Genomic DNA, 19,604 nt, shown 5'->3' with positions numbered 1-19,604 from the left:
CTTTTTGTACTTTCATACCGTGAAATTTGGTCAGTAAATACTCTTTTTCTCATTCTCAACCTTCATTTATCTTCATTTCAGAGACCGATACAGCAGCTTTTCAATGCAAGTCATTGTGTTTATTGTGAATGTTAATTTACAACGCTCTTCCCTCGATGGGCTTATGCTTTATATAACCAAGGGATTGAATCAATGAGATAAAAAGTAGAGGGTAAAGTGAGGGTGAGGTGCTGCAAAGAAGTAAAGAAAGAAGTAAATACTTAAATAAGGAGAGAAAATATGCATGAGTGAAAGTGTGTTGCTGGATTAACTATTGTAAGTCAACAGGAAGAGTTCGAGGACTTGACCATTCTCAAAATAAAATGCTGTCTCAAAAGGAAGCTTTATAAAACCAAATGTCAGCGCTACTACTTAAACTCTACTTAAAGTTTTGTTGCAACTTCATTTAAGCTTTTAAGTATTGAAAGTCAATGAAGTTTAAAAATCTTAAAATCTAAAGTTAACTTAAAATATGCCAGTAATGACACCTTATTTGCTCTTCATCCAAGATTCACTAGGCTTCGTAGGACAAATGTGAAGGTATCATTGAAATGAGAAACAGTAAAACACAGTCAAATGTCATGGAAATGTCAAACCCTCCCATCGTGCAGATTTTACCTATTGCTTACACTGACTGCGGGAATTGTATTTTATTTTTGTTCACTAACTAGGACCAATCATCTAAATGATGGCAGGAAAAGACTGCAAGAGATGGAGAGCAAAAGGTATCCTACAGTAGAATTACAAACATTAAAATCGAATTATATATATAATTAAATTATATTAGTTATTTCTGGGATTTTACGTTGACCTACCCAGGAAAAATATATATCAAAATTTCTCCAAAGCCTTCCTTTCCTGCAGTAAGAGTGAGAAGAACACTGTTTAATTGATGGAATGGGAATTGACCCAGGTATTCCACCAGGGCAAATAATTCCACGGAGCTACAGTGACTGATTTATTTCTCTCAGAAGTCAATCTACTGGCGGACAGGCACCAAGCTGTGTAAGTACATATCCTGCACAGTCGGACGATTAACTTAAGGATGGATGAGAGCGATGGCTCCATCCTTGACACATATTCTTAAAATGATTCCCTGATGTCAGATTTTACAGAATATGTGTGGGTGGAATCCTTGTTTGACAAATTTGAATTGATCTCTCCTAATCTGGGGTGTTCCTACGTATAGCTCTGTGAAACTACGTAAGTGGAGACACCATAGACTGATACCTCCTGCTCCGTCCTTAAGGCCAATTTCACTCTGCATTTCCACAATGGGACTCATTACATTAGTATTTGGATGAGATTTCCATGCTCTCTTCAACCACTCATCCTATCTAGTCTGACACATTTCACTCACGAGAACTTCCTGAGAATGCACTAACGTGCATCACAGGCCTGTTCGGATCCACCTTGAGAAGCTACAAATCAATGTCATGAAGTATGATAAAACTTGGATGAAACCAGTCCTACTCGTGCCAAGACCTAATCTCCGAAAAGCTGCATTGCATATCTATGAGAGAACAGATAACGCAGCCTGAGCGAAACTGCAGAGATAGAAGGGCATTGTGTTATGTGGAAAAATCCATTTCACAAAACGGGAGGTATGACTCATCTGTTGTCCTTTTTGTTCGTTCTTTTTTTTTTGTTTGTTTAACAGTGGCATTGACACATGCCAGAGACAAGCAGAGAAGCTTCGTAAATCAGCTCAGAATTATTCTGCGTAAACATTTGGCTACAGTTACCACAGTCAGGATGTCAACGTCCTAACAATGTGTGTTCTTTCAGGCATCTGCACTTGCTGGGAGCACAGCGTCTACAGGGAAGGATGAGAGGGTGTACTTCCTCTCTGGAAAACAGGAGGGAACGATACTACATTACACTGCATTTTGTTTGTTTTGCCTTATATTGCATATATATGGTTTCTGCATATAGACATCTTTGTCTAAATTAACATCGCGATTGAAAGACCACGGAGTCCGATGTACCCACTGGAGGTAGTCCTCTGTAAGCTGTCATTAAGACTTGCAGTAACTTATTATAGGGATGTTTCACTTCCTCTGCAGGACTTTGCTAATCTGACCAGTGACCATTGTACATTCACCTCCGCTGATAATACATGTATAGCATCACTCGTTTGCTGCCTGAAGCATCTGAGCAACTTCTTGATGGGCTCTGCTTTATTGTCACAAACCATTTTGCTTCAGACCTCCTGTGATAATTTGCTGTTACCAGGAGACATGGAGGCAGTTTCTTCCAAATAGCTCACCCACCAAAATGCCGCTCTTTCTCATTATGCCCCTCTATCGGTGTCATTAGCATTTTATCAATTATATAATGTGAGAGAAGGTCATCTTTTTGTGCAAAAATCATTTACCTTTTTGTCATTCTCTCTAAGCTGATTGATCATGTTTGATTATTCTGATTGATGATCTCAGTACTTAAAAATCTCAGTTAAAAAATATAATAGCCTATAATCCATATGACAAATGTATTTAAGTCTGGTGTAAGGTTTAAACAAAAACAATTTATCTTTATGTGATGGCGATCAGCGGAACAAAATAATTTTCCATTGTCTGGTTTTCTCATCACTCTCTGTCTATTTCTCTTTCCCTTGCTGCCACCTTCGTTTCTGTCTTCTATCATCTGTTTGCCCCTTAGGTGGCTCTTCAGTAAATAACAAACAAATAACATAGAAAACCAACCTTGAACACGGACTTAATGCACCCTTACACACACAATAACACACATGGATGGTTGCACGCACACAAACACACAGACAAATAACAAAATAAGACATTTTTTTTTTATCTACTGAGCAAATTTGGAGCACAGGGCTCAACTGTGCCATGCTCATTTTCGACCTGTTCCAAGCCACCATGTAATAGCTAGAACAGGATTGTGTGCTATTGAGTGTGGTGTGAATGTGACAGGACACGGAGCAGGGATTGCAGGGAAATGGAAAAAGAAGCCAGAGCTGATCAGTTCGACAAATAAGCAGGAGGCTTTAAATCTGTGCGATTATGGATTGTTCTTAATGCTTCAGTCATGTGCTGTAAAAAAAAAACATGGATCTGTGAGACAAACAGTTAAATAGAGATAGTTATAACACACAAAGTCTTCATCCACACACACACACACACGGTGTAATTAATATGTACATATGATGACTCACTTCAACACATTTGTTAAACACACACAATCTCTCTCAGCACGGTGCATTTTAGGCCTGACCTTCGTTGAAAGAAGCATTTTCTACCATAGTCATGATGATGATGAATATATTTATTAGATAGAATGTTGGAGTACGAGTACAGTCACGCAGTAGCATGTATTACAGTACAAGTACAGTCAAACGTCCTGTCTAAGTGGAGCATTTCAAAAAAGCCCTTGCGGTCTTGTTTCCGTTGAAAGTCCTTGGTACATAAATCATCCACAATTAACAATACAAATAAAATAAAACCAATATTAAATTACTCAATTGATGCAAAATAACAAAATAAAATAAATTACTCCACAGATGCAAAATAACAATAAATTACAAAGACACATAATATGTACAACGTAGGTGGACAAAAAAGGGGGTGGGGGGGGGGGGTTGATCCGGAGAGAGTCGTGATGACTATCTCCGTTTCTGCCCCCCTGAAAGGTGAATTTTTAGGGTCGTTTTGAAGAAGGCCAAAGAGGTGCATGTTTTGAGGGCAGGAGTCAAACAGTTCCACCCTTGGGTGGCAGTATTGTAAAAAAATGATTTAGCCATGTTTGTCTTATAGGAGGGTGTGATCAGGTTGTTGTTTGAGCTCCCTCTAGTGTTGTGGCTGTGGGTGTCCCTAAATCTTTGAAGGTGTTTAGTCAGGTATGCAGGGACATCCTACATATTCAGAATTATTTCATCCAAGGTCTCCCGGTTCCTTTACTCGAGCAGCTACTTTAACTTTTTTGTTGTGTGATTATGGTGATATAAGTGATCAGCCATGCGCTTTGTACTCTGTGACACTTTGCACTCAGGCTAACTGGAATGAATATTCCAGCTCCCATCATCAGCAACAAAAACTGGTTGCGGCTGCATTTCGTGACAGAGAGCAACCACCGCCACAAAGGCTTCAGGGCTCAGTATCAAGGTAAGACATGATTGCTTCATTTGCACATCGTAATAGACTGCCTCCCTCAACTTGAAGAGAAAGGGATAATCGCAGGAAAAGCACACTGCAATTACAAAACATGTTTTTGATCTTTGTTAACTGAATATTTAATAGTTTGATTAATACCCTCTCCATGGAGGGCATGGGGGCCTTTTTGGCTCCAAACCATTGACTTCAAAGGCTTTTGTTAATGAAATATTTGAGAGATAAATGCTGTATATGCTTCACCGTCACCCCCCACCCCCTTATAAAATTCAGCTCAGGCATTTCAATAATCCATTATCCTGACATTGGTCTTTGGGATGACTTTTAAGTCGGAGTATGTTCTGCATATACTATACCGTGGTATAGAAGCTTAAAGCCTGGCTTCATGCCACAAATGACATTTCCATAAACAGCTCTTCAACAACTTGCAGCAACATGTATGTGTGACAACTCACTGGACATAAATACACAAATCCATCGTGTTGCCTATCTAACTATTGCAGTGCATTGCTGTGCAGCCTTAAAGTGATTTTATGGACATGTATTATCTTCAGAGTGACGATATTAAGACCGGCACTACATGGTTTTAATATAATGCATGATTTTGAGCATATAACTAGCCTTTTCTAGTTGTTGAACAGATTCACATCATACAACATGACAACCTGTTGAATTGAACAGTTGACCTACATCATCCCAGCATTTGTGCTTGATGCCGCAGTCGTTGCGTTTGATTATTATGTTCGTACTTCAGATTTATGACAGCTGCTTGCATCACATGGATGTTGTGTACAATCTGGCCACTGCCGAGTTTAGTCTCGAGTTGTATCATTGCACTCCTCTGGCTGCTCTTTGATTCTGCACGGTGCATCCCCCCAGTACAAACCATAAAACCATTAAATCGTCTCTGACCAATCATTTTCATTCATTGCTTAATATTGTTGATTTGTGTAAACAAATTAGAATGAGAAGCTTATTTCTGTCTTGTAAAATTGCCGGGGCATCCGTTAGGGATACTTCAGAGCCGCTGGATTCATTTCTTTTGAAGAAGGATGCACACTCGTAGCAATTACATTTTTGATGTTCTTCATAGGAACAAGTATTATCCAGAGAAAGAAACACTTGTACTGTATCTTCTCACATCTAATACTGTAACTTCTTTTATCTAATGAACTCTTTCTATTGCTCTCGACCAGTGAAAAGCTCTGGAGAGCTTAAATCCAGAGGGGTAAAATTATTACCTGGAAAGGACAACACTAACAAACTGTCTTTGAGTAAGTCTTTTATTTTTCCTATGCAACTGTTTCCATGTTTAGTTTTTGGTTTACGTAGGACTTGAGTTCTGGGTCTTTCTTTCTTTCTAGTCTCTTTATTTTTGCTGCGTCAATTGGTGAAGGAATTAAGCTACAGTACTAGATTTTGCAGAAGTGCAGTCTCTTTTTCTTTCTGATGACCTATTTCCCATGCTGTCCCGGACTTCACGTCCCGACACAAATGAACTGCGCTACATAGGGCCTACTTACTGTATGTCTATTGCTGCAAAATGCTAAATGTGCTAATTTTCAACCAGCCAATGCCCACCCCCATACGCGTATTAAAGCAGCACATCAGATTGATTTGTGTTCATGCACTGTGTGATCTACAGACAGCAGTAGTCAAGGCTGAGTGACCACTCACTTGTCAGATGATTTGTGTACTCTTCAGACGGAAGTGAATGTATTCTAATTGCTTGCAGAGCTCTGTCATTAACATAAATCTGGAACACAATGCCCTCTAACTCCAGTGTGTGCTAAACACTTCGGTGATACCAGGTAGTAATCTTTATCACCTTACCTGTCATATAGTCAGCATTGAATGGCGACATGAATAATGCAGAGGGCTGTAAATCTCTTTGAGCACAAAGCGATTTGACGGGACAATACTGTATATCATTCTGAAGACTGCAAAGAGACGCCTCATATGCCTTGTCGATTCACTGCATATAACCGAAACCATAACCGTATTGAAAGCCACAACAATTAACTTTAGAGCTAGTCAACACTAAAAGAAGCCAGGAAGAAAACAAATGCCAGCAGAAGCTTCAGTTGGCACAACAGAAAGGTGTTTTTGTTTGTCTTGATGCAAATAGTACAACAGACCTTAACGATAATTATGACTCTACGTAATTTATGGACCCCGTTTGCAGTGAATACAGGATTTCATTTACCGATAATCAATGAGCAGCTTGATTAAAGTCAGAGCACAGAAAAAACTGAACTATTCTCTACCTTTAAGACCCTCTTTAAATGCAAACCGCAGTGGAGGCTACAGCCGATACGGAAGCATATCTACGAGGCTTTATCTGGTGTACTTAAACTATTATGTATAGAGAGCCTTACTGAGTGATTATTACAGCTTTCCAATTGATAGTTGAAGGTTATTTAATCCTCTTAGTCCCTGCCTAGCCCAGATATATTATTCGTGTTTTGTCTAGCCCAGGCAAGGGACTTGCATTTATCTTTGGTAGTTACCTCGATATCACCAAACATGATTATGCATTCAAAACAGTGCTGCCAAGTAAGTGGCAGTTGAAGGTGTCTGACATTGAAAGATAGGGTCAATTTATACAACTATGTGATTTCCTGGACCCAAATGCTGCTTCTATACACAATCAAACTGAGAGATTTATCTGATCAAGAGCCTCATACTGCGGCAGGTGCAGTAATAGTATCTCTCTCTCAGGGTTCTTGCTGCTTGTCTTTCTCTCTTAGTGAATGAAGGAGGAATCAAACAGGTGTCTAATTACTGCCCTGACCCAGGGGAGCCAGAGAATGGCAAACGGATAGGTGTCGACTTCAGGTGAGTCGGTGCCTCAGCAGCTGAAATGGTGACCTGTATAGAGGGGAGTTGAAGAGTGGGTTAGAATGCTTGCCAAAAAAAAAGCCTAACCCTAACCCTTTTAGCAGTAAATATCAACATTAACCTTCTCATTTTCTAAGAAATGACATTTTGCATTTGTTTTTAAACTTTTTTTCATAAGCATTGCATATACAATGTCACAGAAAATCTTTAGTATATTGATAGAGTGGGGTCGTGGACTTGGAAGCACAATTGGTTCCGAGGGTTACTGTAAGCATATTATGCTGTGTCATGATACGGAAAATATCAGTATAGAAAGAGACAATTTTACTCAGTTCGCTCGCTTGCTTTCCAGTATGTCGAAAAAAATAGAGTATATATATATGTTGCCTCACAAAAAAAGTGAATGAAACAAAATAAAAAGTGCATAATAATTTACAAAAATACAAAAAATATGACATTTTTAAAAGTACAGAAATATTACATGACTGAAGCATCCATGACAGCATATATAGAATGCAACAAAGTGTATTACACTGCAACCATGGAATGCTTATATTCTAATATACAGGCTATAAAGGCGTTTCTTTCTTCATGTACACGAGTACCTTTTGTGTCTCTGGTTATTCCCCTGTTAGCTGTCATTTGTGTTGTTTTAGAAATCTACCGTTCAGTTGTAAACATTTTCATGGTACTTATGACTCAATGTATAACAATTACTCCCAAATGCATTAATTAACCTACTGGATATATTTATGTAAGATGTAATGCAAATGTGTTGAATCGCACGAAATAAATAATGAATTTGATATTTCTTCAGGAGTCATTTTGGAGGAATTGATTGCTTTTTCAGGTGTTAATAGTGTTTGCTATCTTCTCAGCATCGGAGCAACTGCTCAATTTACCTGTGATGAAGACCATGTGCTGCAGGGTTCCAAAACGATTACCTGCCAGCGCGTAGCCGAAGTCTTTGCCGCTTGGAGCGACCACAGACCCGTCTGCAAGGGTGAGTGAGGCTTCTGAGGAGCTAATAAAACAGTTTGATTAAGGAAAGGCCTCTGGTTATAGGCTCTATGCAGATAGGGAAAGTTCATTTTTATTAATTATGCATGAAAGCCTCCACTGCGGCAGCCATACTGCTTTTCCGTTCCAAAAGGCTCTTCCTGTTTTTCTGTTTCATAATCCCTATAATACCTGGAGCGCCTTTTCGAATTTGATTAATGGAAATGCTGCTAATAGACCTTCCCTCTACTTGTGCAAACAATACATCACCGCTTTGTCATATTACAATGCAGTAGTTATTACTCTTCCTTCTGAGTGTTAAGGGATGGTTTGAGTCCTGGACCAACTGAGGCAGAGAAAAATACAGGGTTGACATTTAAGAGTATTTAATGACAAAAGGTAGACAAAAGGCACAGGTGATGGAGGCGATAGGCGAGCTGGCTAGGGAGCTGGGTAGCAGTCCGATCACGTGATATATCCAGACACACGTACGACAAAAACGCTGAGTCAATGGTGGCTGACACATACAGTGAGGCAAGCACAAACAGGATGGAATTATCTGGCACATGAGTGGAGTCAAGACCGAGCTATGTAGAGGGTTGGTTAGTGGAAACTGTAGCCAGGTGTGCTTCATCTGATGAATCTCAGGAGGAGAGAGGAGAACCAGCCACACGCGCGCACACACACACACACACACACACACACACACACACACACTGCAGGAGAGTAGAACAGAATGAAGAGAGGAAAAAGAGAGACAAAATACAAGACAAACCAAGGCCACAACAATGAGCGTATTTATTGTGACTTTTCCATTGCTGGACTGATTTAGCCTTTAGTTTAGCCTTTTCACTGAGCCTTAACACATACGACGATACATATTAATACAAAGCATATTTATTGATCCAAGTAAGAATTTTTTAGACTTCCCGATAACTTACCTATAATATTCTTTTTTTGCAGTCAAAACTTGTGGCTCAAATCTACTGGGACCCTCGGGGACTTTCACATCTCCTAACTTCCCTATCCAGTATGAGAGCAACTCCCAATGTGTTTGGATCATCACAGCCAGCGATCCAAACAAGGTAGTAGAACAGTCTTGTTTGTTGTATTTTCAAACTTATATCAAGTTGAATGGAAACCCACTGTTACTCCAAAATTAGCTTTGCTGTCTTCATATAGAGTAGAATGCAGTGCATCTATTTTTGTTGCATATTCTTTGAAGAGTAAATACAGTAGTTTGATCTAAGATAATTATTCCACATGGCAACTGCGTGTGGTATCTTTGAAAGGTACTTTGTAATAATAATTTATATTTACTTACCAACAGATAAAGTAAAAAACCTTGCAGCAATCTCTCGTTACTGTAGACATGAAACGTTTAGACGTGAACAAAAGGTCTGGATTATCTTGATTAATTTGTTAATTGCCTCCCATAAAGGCTTTACAGAGCTGTTTTACTAATATGATGTAATATGCTTATGTTTTCTTTTCATAAACTAGTGCACCAGCCTCACATTATTTATATAATGAACACAAATTTGCATTTCAACCCTCACCTTTTTACACCTTGAAGTGTGAACATTCTTTTCCTGACTGCATATTAATTTCTGCATATATTTTCCAAAGCCTTCCCAAGGGTGTGAAAGGATACGTAGCTTACATTTATTAGGAATAAATAGCATGTATGTTGACATGAGTGCATTATTACTTTCCCTCATTAACATGTGCTGTGTGTATGGCTGCAGTGGGCTGCCTTCCACTTCCACTGTTGTTTATTCATTCAGCCGGTTAAACAGAGACAATTATTAATTAAATGAGAGCAGCTTACCCTACCTAAGAGGTCAAAGCTAATGGTCATTGCTCTTATAAATAAAATTGCCTTTTTATTCTTATTCAAGTAAGTCCCATACACAAGGGTCAGCTCAGCACTGCAGCCCTAATAAAAAAATAACCAACCAACTACCACTCATTCAAAAGTCACTCAGACTGGCAAGTGTCAGTGATGTGCAGCCATGACCTCTCCTCGGCAAACAGGCTATTTGCTTGGCACAGAAACCTGGCCCATTAGTGTCATTATAATTATCCTGTGTCTACATTGTATCGAAGCTGTTATACATGAATATTTGGGCAGGCATTGCCCACTCTTGCTCAGAGGAAGAATTTGAGTGTTGAATATGCAGCCATCCTATGTCTGTCATTAAAAGATGTGCCACTTGCCAACATTGGATCCTTTCTCCATCAATAATTCTTACAGGCGGACTGTTGATTGGCATGATGAGGCTTTTTTTGTACTGCAGCATTGGACTTGAACAACATGCAGCTCTTTCCAGTTCCTACCTAAAATGTAAACTTTGTGTGGTTATGCATGTTTTTTTAATATAAGAAAAGAAAAAAGGACGGACTAGTGAAGAGTGAATGCAAACAGACATTTAGAAATATCCTGCGCTTTAATTCGCCATGCTATGATTGTTTCTTAACATTTTATTTGTGCTCTAAAGTAATGTAAAGGGATGGGGCTGTCAGGTTCTGAATCGTTTTGAAGGATATTTGTTTTGTCCTCTGTTTGCGGGGATGTGCACCATTTGTCAAAGTCTTATTCTTAAATTTTATGTGAGTTGAGCTTTGTTTGCCTTCTATTTTCTTTTGATGTCATTGTTGATTTGAGTTTTTGTGTTAGCTTCTGTATAATCATAAAAGTTCCAACATATAAGCTGCATTTTCCTCTCTTCTCTCTCTTATAATATGTTAAGCTTCTTGCAGTTTAGCTTTCTCACAAATGGCACTGGCAGGTGAACTGCAGAAATCACCATAGTAATTTGACATAATTGAAACAATTGGTTATTTGGTAATAAATCTATAAAGAATCTTCATAGTAACTCACAAAAAGAAAGAAAAACTAGACCACGATTTGGTAGCTCTCTTGAAAATTGTGAACTTTGCAACTGTGAAGTACCAATGTTCTAACATGCTGTTAATACACATAAGAAACGGATTATCAGAGGGACTTATTTTATATTACAGGTTATTCAGATCAACTTCGAAGAGTTCGACCTAGAAATCGGGTATGATTCTCTAACAATCGGAGACGGAGGGGAAGTAGGTGATTCTAAAACAATAATACAAGTGTAAGTACTACATAAAATACTATGTTGTATTATAGTGCTTATGTTGGATTATATCATACAGTCATATCACGAGTTAAGCATTCCATCACTTAAACATGCCCTGTTATTGTAGAACCAGTCTTCATAGTGAATACCAGTGAATGAATGAATATTATATTTTGGATTTACAGCAGAGAAGATTGTCTCGCTGCAAAAAACACATTTCAGTACACACAGAAATGCCTATTCATTTAAACAAAAACCAAGAATTTACCTATATCAGTAATCAATAGTCAAGCTTTGATCATTACCTAACTTATGACTCATTAGCTAATGTTAGTGCTAAATCAGACCAATTGACCAAGCATTCACAACTCAGACACATTTAACCAAGTAACCACTTACCAGTGGTTACTTGGTTACTTACAATCATGTGATTGGCTGTAAAGGATTGTATACGTGTGTCTTTTTTGAAAGATGGATAGGTATTTTTCATTTAAAAGCAAGAAATATTTAAAAAGAGTTGTGAACCTGTGGATTTGAATTTATATATATATATTTGCATTATTACACATTATTATGCAAATCACAAAATACATTTTGTACTCTCGTGTGTAATATATTTAGTATCAATAATGAAACCATCTCTCTTCTCTAGTTGTTCCTCTGTATAAATGTTTTCTGAGTAAGCTGATCATTTTTCAAAATAACATTGTGATAAGATGCTATTTGACAAGTGCCGTTAGATACCACACTGCCTTTTTTGTTGCCCAATCTGCAGGCTGACAGGGAGCTTTGTCCCAGACCTGATTGTCAGCATGTCCCATCAGATGTGGCTCCATCTCCAGTCTGATGAGAGTGTGGGCTCGATTGGCTTCAAGATCAACTATAAAGGTAAACAAGCAGATATAATCGCTTACTGCATCCGTTTCATTCAGTCAGGCATTGAGTCAATTTACCTGTCTGCCTTTCTGTCCATTTATCTGTCTTTCTGCCTGTCTGCCGCTCTCTTTCCTATCTCCTTAATTTTTTTTTATCTTAACGAGGTCCACAGACTCCTCACCTGGACCTTTATAGATAATCTTAAAGAAAAAAAAAGTATCCCAAAGCACAGGGCTCGACTTAATTGTCTACGTTTTCCTCTTTGGCTCTCTATTCCCCCCCCCCGCCCTGCAGAAATTGACAAAGAGAGTTGTGGTGATCCTGGCACGCCCCTGTACGGCTATCAGCAGGGAAACGGCTTTCTAAATGGAGATGTTCTACGCTTTGAATGCCAGTTTGGATTTGAACTCATCGGGGAGAGAATGATAACCTGCCAAAACAACAATCAGTGGTCAGCTAATATCCCCATCTGCATATGTGAGTCCAGTGAATTTTGGAAGAAAAAAAAACATGATGTAAAATTGGAAAACCGGTTGCATGCTGTTCCCTTTTTGATTTGAAAGGGAAGAAACTGCAGTACTCACTCACACATCCCGAATGTTCTCGAAGGGAAACCTGCATTATACTCAACATAATATCATCTTTTTTTCAGATCTCCGATGCCCCTCCTTTGGGTTTCCCTGTACCTTCCCCATATCCATAACAACAATCTAGTCCTCTGCTTCTTCACGTTAACTGTGTCCATTGGGACAGTGTGAAGTATTCCTGTGTGCCCAGATTGCCATATGTCTGTATTTTTATACACTCACTCCTCAATTCCATCCTCCAACTACTCAGCACCCACGGGAGGAGCGCTGTCTCCCGATTGCTGAGCTAGTTACACAGTACAATTTGTTCTCTTCCTAACTTTGTCCCTGATATTGTCATGGCGGGATCCACAGTGCGTATTGTTACCTGACCAATCATTTGCTGGCAATAAATTGCATAATCTGGGAAATTATGTTTTTTTTTTATAATCATTGTTAATATTTATTTTCCCCTGTCACACAGTTCCATGTTTCTCCAACTTCACTGCTCCCATGGGAACGGTATTGTCTCCCGACTACCCAGAGGGCTATGGAAACAATCTTAACTGTGTATGGCTGATCATCTCTGAGCCTGGCACCAGAATACACCTTGCCTTCAATGACTTTGACCTGGAGCCTCCTTATGACTTCCTCACTATCAAAGATGGGGACCAGTCAGGAGCCACAGTACTCGGGCGCTTCTCAGGGGCGGAAGTTCCTTCCCACCTGACATCTAACACCAACGTGCTGCAGCTGGAGTTCCAGGCTGATCACTCCATGTCTGGACGTGGGTTCAACATCACCTATAGCAGTAAGGGAGTGTTTGATCAACTTCATTCAAATAATGGGATCATAGCAAAACATTTACATAGAAATATATTATATATGGAGATCAGGACTTTGTGTTTGAGCTCTATAAATTCGAACACTACTTCCATGAATATAAACTACATAGGAACTATCCTAGAGTGCAAATCACACTTTTTATTTTAATAAAGGAAATAAATGATTGGAGGTCAGTTCAACCTGTAACTTCTCATTTGTCACTCACGATGCATAGTCTCTTTGTTTGTTCTGATTAATAAAGAATTATATTAAGACATTCTACTTTGTTGAACAACAAGTGATGCTGAAATACCTTATCAAAGGGAAAAAAAAGCATAATTTAGGGTAGTCTCTAATTATTTCATCTTGTTGCTTGAAACAACAAAGACTCATTTATTTTTCTCCTGGAGAAGCTAGCTGGAAACACAGAGTCTACTGTCACATATAGAAAGCTGCATCCATTTCCCTTATCTCCAGACTTCTTAAATACCCCATTTTTCATTCACTAAGCATTTGTCACGAGATCTTGCATTGTGTCTTCTCATTACAAGCTTTTGGGCGTAATGAGTGCCCTGACCCTGGCATACCGCTGAATGCCAGGCGCTTTGGTGACAGTTTCCAACTGGGAAACTCCATTTCTGTGGTCTGTGAAGAGGGCTTCATCAAGACGCAGGGTGCCGACACCATTACCTGCCATCTGGAGGAAGGGAAGGTGATGTGGAGTGGGCTCATTCCAAAATGTGAAGGTACTGACATAGAATAACTAGTAATTGTATGGTAGGTGGACAGAAATGTCGAGCGAGTTTGGAAGAGATGGGAAGAACAGGGGAAGTTTAAATAAAAAAAAAAAGAGTGTGTGTGCAATCCATCCAAAGACGACTACATTTATTGTGTAATATAATTTCATGCATTTCTGTAACTCCAGCACTTTGCTGACTCGGATAGATTTTCCTTCATTGTTTGTGATGCATCATCTTAAAAACAAGTCTCCTCTCCAGCTCCTTGTGGGGGCCACTACTCAGGGCCATCTGGTGTCATCCTCTCCCCGGGATGGCCAGGCTACTACAAAGACTCCCTAAGTTGTGAGTGGGTCATTGAGGCTGAGTCTGGAAGCTCCATCAAGATCAGCTTTGACAGGTTCGTAAGGCGGCGCTGCCGTAACTCGGCCGTGGAAACAAAGACACACACTCTGAACACACTCACACAAAGGCACACACAATCCCTGCTGTATGCATATATACGAATGTCAGTGCTAATATACTATATATTGATCACAGAGCTGCACAACACACGCAGAATGCATACAAATATTACACATGTGAGCAAAATATGTCAAAGCCTGAGTTAGAAATAGAAGGTAAGAGAAGATTAAATCTTGTCCTGAACTTGGTGTATAAAATGTTTGAAAACCTTCAGTAATTCTTTATTTTCCTTACACGCTTGCTCTCCCTTTCTCAGAGAAATGCAGTCTCACTTTTTAAATGTTTATTTCCAACCATTAAGAGACTGAACCATTAAATATTTTTATTTTATAATGACACTTTCTCAGTGCTGAAATGCTTTTGTAAGTCAACACAGGTCTACTTTCCCTGGAGGTAATCGCCAGCATCCATTTTTCTCACAATATTGATAGTGATATTGTGATGTATAGTGATATTCCTGCTAATACCGTTTGTTTGATGATGTAGAGACTGGAGGGAGGCCACGGATCCATACCATGTCACATTCCCAAAACACTCATTGATCTTATTCTACTGCAATAATTGGAGCATTTTCTGATAGAGCAGCTTGTTCTCATTTATCTCCTCAAAATCATGCAGTTTTCTCTGCAGAAACGAGGAGCTAAATGGCTTCAAACTGTCTAATCTGTCAAAGCACAAGCATTGTCCTGAATACAAATATTAATCTTCACTGCATTTGCCTTCTTCTGGTCTCTTTCCTTAAAGGTTTCAGACTGAGCTCAGCTATGACTTCCTTGAGGTACATGACGGCGCCAACCTGCTCTCTCCCCTGATTGGCTCATTTAACGGAACTCAAGTCCCTCAGTTCCTGTTTAGCAGCAGTAGCTATTTGTACCTGCTGTTTACCACCGATAACAGTCGATCAAACAGTGGCTTCAAGATTTTCTACGAAGGTAAGAGCTATGCCTACAGGAAGGCAAAAAATACCAAGTATTTTTGGGAGAGTGAATGAATAGTCTTAGTAGTTATATGTTGTATTTTCAATTTGGTCCAGTGGATCCTATTTTTCATGCAACACTTGTATAAATTTCTTCTAACTTTGCTTCAAGACAAAACAGCACTGCTAAGAGTTTAAATCAAAAGCAACTGGACTTGTTTGTTAAAGTTTCACCTCTCATCCAAGAGGCTATGCACATTTTATTCAACAAAACCTCTTAGGATCACCAGGAGCCAGATGTGTGAGACTCTGCACAAACATAAGATCACCAGTAGAACCATGAACCCATTCACTTTCTTCCGCTTTTCCGCTTTGGGGGTCACGGGAGTTGCTGGAGCCCATCCCAGCTTGCTATGGGCGAGAGGCGGGGTACACACTGAATGCGTTGCCAGCACATCTCTGAGCCCGAGACAGAGACAGACAACCATAGACACACACACACACCTGCACACACACAGCACATTGCAAAAAATAACATTTTGAAACTAGAATTGTATCCGTAGTTTCAAAATGTTATGCAATGCAATGCAAATTCACTACTGGTTCTCAGTTTGACATAACTGAGTACTCTAACTAATACTAGATGTACTCTCAAAGGTGTTTTTGTTGGATACATTTTACTCTTTCTACTTCAAAACACAACGGGACATTCTGTGATATATTTTCACAATTGTATCTTTGTCACTCAGATGTGATTCAGAAGACAGTTTGTTATTATATCTGTATTATTGACTGAAAGTGAACCACAAGTGCCTCTGCCTTATTATGTTTCACTCTCAAGTGCATTTTTCTTTAGTTGATGAGGCTTTTGAAAAGCAATAACAGTAAGATCATATTAGCTTCTTCTATTGCAATTTACCACATAATGTGTCTTATTGCTGAAATGCTTTAGGGAAGCCCAGCCCGGTTCATTTGTAAAATTGGTCTTATGCAGTACCAGTGTGAATTATACTGTGAATAAACTGAGGCACGAAAACACTGTGCTGCATCCTTGCGATAAGTAACAGATGAAATGTAGCACTAATATGTCATGTATGTTCACTTATTATAACACATTAACTTTAACTGTAATCTCTATAATCTCACTGTATTCAGTGATTGCTCAATAAGACTTAGCCACATGGTCAAATGTTACTTCTCATTCCCAGTAGAAGTATCCTTCTCCAGGATTAGAATATAGGTTTCTTTCAGATTGACAATATCTATCATTTTGCCTGCCGAGAACTTGTGCATTTATGCTATTTCGGCTCTGCAGAATGCGTAGTTTCTTATAAATGTCGGCTCACATGCTGTACCAGAAACCATTTCTATTATCTGTTACTTATCAGCTGCACTTTTGTCTGAACCAATGTCTCTATCAATGATGATGGACTCTGGAAATCGGATACATTCCTAATGCTAATTTTGTGGGCAATATTCCCCTCGTTTTGAGAAAAAACTGAAGGACATTAAAATATCATCATTTTACTCACTGATGTACAATCATTACTATATTTGCACAAACTAAAATAAAATTGGGCTTTTTTTTGTCTAGAAGCAGGTGAAAGTAATTACATTCGCCTTTCGGCCTAATTAAATGCAATTAATTATGGACTTCTTGAGCGCCCTTTGCATGGATTTCAGCCTATATTAGGCCAATAGATTAATTAGAAGCATTTTTGACCATCTTTATATTGAGCAAGAGTTAAGTTCAAGACAAATATTGAATTATTCCCAATTGTTGTGTTGTACAATAGTTTATCTGTCATTCGGTATATGTTTCTGTCTTTTCATTAAGCATGAGTAAGTCAAAATAAAATAAATATCTTCCTTTAAAAAAACTTTATTAACTTTACGACCTGAGCTCTACCTTTGTTGTGATAATTGAAATGACATCAAAGGTTTTCCCTCTTTTGTGAGAATGTGGCCTAGAAATATTACTGATTGCAAAAATAGAATTTCCATTTCATGTATCACAAATCCTGCATGACTTCAATATTACTCTGTAGCACAACAATCATATTTTATTTGCATAAGAAAGACCAGAGCTGCTTTACTGTATAAATAGTTGAACTGAATCTGACATCCTGCATGACAGGATGGAGAACACGCAGACATTTGCACGGTATTTATGTACTTGATTCACAGTCCACATGATACATCGCGGTGACGATGTGTGAGTTGCCAATTATCATCATCACTCACAGTAACAGACAATAAATCCAAGTAAAATCAGACATCGTGTGACTAAAATAAAACTACAGTTCAATATAATTAGCTCTCTAACAAATTCCAGAAATGACTGTTTGACTTTAATTTCTCCAGTGGTCACGTTGGACACATACTCATGTATGGATCCTGGCATCCCAGTGAATGGTGCACGATTGAGCCATGACCTGTCCATTGGCTCCACGGTGTCCTTTCAGTGTGACCTGGGATACCGACTGAGCCATGAGGAGTCACTGGCTTGTGAGAAGAACCACTTCTGGAGTCACCCACTGCCCACTTGTGACGGTGCGTATAAGAAATACAGAATACTTTCCATTGCTTTTCAGCACAGGCTCACCTTTTGAATAAATGACCACACATTTCCACTGCTTTAAATGCTACTCTTGACATGCTATTCCATCATATTTTGGTATTTGTGTTCTCTCTGTATGACATTTAATGACATGATATGATTGATTTTGTAGCCTTCAAGCTGAATGGCCATGAAATACAAGCACCATGCATCTCTGTCCTCAAGCGTTCGTAACATGAATGGTAATAGTAATGAAGCGGACATGTCATTATCCTAGTAATGACTTTAAGTATAATGGTTAGATATTATACAAAATATCAGCTTATTAGCATTTCAGGATTATTTTGAGAAGATACACATTAACAGTGTATTTGTACATAAAAGTATATAGAGTCTGGCATTCTTAGCCATAAATACTTAAAGGATGCTGCTGCTACTAAGTGGCAAGATGTCTCTAAATTAAATTTGCAAAATGCAACTAGCTCCCAGCTTTCATTGCTTTACTGACGAACCTTTAAAGATATAGACACTTGGTCTTCCTTGAGAGAAGATATGACAAAATCGTAAGACATAAGCCTTGCCTACAGACATTTTGTCAAACTGCCTTTTATTTAAAAAAAGACCCTGTCCCTGTAACAGAAATCTGTCGGGTGGTATGAATCAAGTTATGGTCAATTGGCAATGTTCCACTTTAAAGAAGGAAGTTAATCATTTTTCGGATCGTTTTGATACCACACAGCTTTCCTTTTACTGTCCAAGTGCAGTTTTGCTCATTGAGCTGTTCAAAACTGCACCAAAGGATGATTGCGGTGATTATTGTTGCAACGCACAAACCGTAAATAATGACTCTTTGTCACGGACGACTCAATATGCAGAATATAACAAACTAAATGAAATAACAAACTAAATGAATGCAAGGGTCATCAGGATGCACTATAGCATGCATATGATCCATTGCCTTGATATATGGCAACAGCCGCAATAGCTGTATTGGAAAATGTATTTTATTGTAAAATATGTTCTTGCCTAGGTATGTCAGACTTGGTGCCAAATGCCTTGGCTCTCTGCCGTTGGAGCCCCTAAAGTAGATCGTTTGCCAACCGTGCTCATTTACTTTTAATGATTTTATGTAATTTTGTCTCATTAATAAAATATTAGATATAATTTTGTTGGTGGGTAAGGATTCAGGCATCGATGTGCTGTGCTCACCGGAGGGCCCAATGGTGGAAGGAAAAATGGGGTTGTGGGTGTGCAGCTGTGGAGCCTCAGGCATCTCAATGATCCTCAAAAAACATCATCTGACATTCATTACTCTGAATATATGTGCATACACAAGGGTTGTACTTCTAATATTTGTCAAACATTGGGGTATTTGAATATTAACACCACTCCTGGGCCATGCAGGCAGATGGACTGAAATGTAGCACCAAGGAAATACATTTAAACAAAGAAATCCTCAAACTTATTAGGGGTTGTGTTTAAAATGTAGCAGTCTTAGGTAAACCCGTTATTTTTAGCACGAGGACGGCAGGAGGAAACA

General features: G+C 38.9%; 1 protein-coding gene across 1 annotated transcript in view; it reads left to right on the top strand.

Moving 5' to 3' along the window:
- LOC137912760 (CUB and sushi domain-containing protein 3-like) overlaps nucleotides 1–19,604 on the top strand; it is a 179,198-nt gene that overhangs the window by 42,563 nt on the left and 117,031 nt on the right. Inside the window, exons 6-18 of the mRNA XM_068756901.1 lie at nucleotides 4,048–4,160; nucleotides 5,363–5,440; nucleotides 6,917–7,004; nucleotides 7,886–8,010; nucleotides 8,970–9,091; nucleotides 11,031–11,134; nucleotides 11,895–12,007; nucleotides 12,290–12,472; nucleotides 13,046–13,372; nucleotides 13,938–14,132; nucleotides 14,385–14,523; nucleotides 15,333–15,520; nucleotides 17,869–18,057. Coding sequence (XP_068613002.1) covers nucleotides 4,048–4,160; nucleotides 5,363–5,440; nucleotides 6,917–7,004; nucleotides 7,886–8,010; nucleotides 8,970–9,091; nucleotides 11,031–11,134; nucleotides 11,895–12,007; nucleotides 12,290–12,472; nucleotides 13,046–13,372; nucleotides 13,938–14,132; nucleotides 14,385–14,523; nucleotides 15,333–15,520; nucleotides 17,869–18,057 — 1,964 coding nt within the window. The remainder of the gene's footprint in view (nucleotides 1–4,047; nucleotides 4,161–5,362; nucleotides 5,441–6,916; nucleotides 7,005–7,885; nucleotides 8,011–8,969; nucleotides 9,092–11,030; nucleotides 11,135–11,894; nucleotides 12,008–12,289; nucleotides 12,473–13,045; nucleotides 13,373–13,937; nucleotides 14,133–14,384; nucleotides 14,524–15,332; nucleotides 15,521–17,868; nucleotides 18,058–19,604) is intronic.

Source organism: Brachionichthys hirsutus, chromosome 3, assembly GCF_040956055.1.
Source record: "Brachionichthys hirsutus isolate HB-005 chromosome 3, CSIRO-AGI_Bhir_v1, whole genome shotgun sequence".
Lineage (NCBI taxonomy): Eukaryota > Metazoa > Chordata > Actinopteri > Lophiiformes > Brachionichthyidae > Brachionichthys > Brachionichthys hirsutus.
This window is presented reverse-complemented; position numbering and strand designations above follow the sequence as displayed.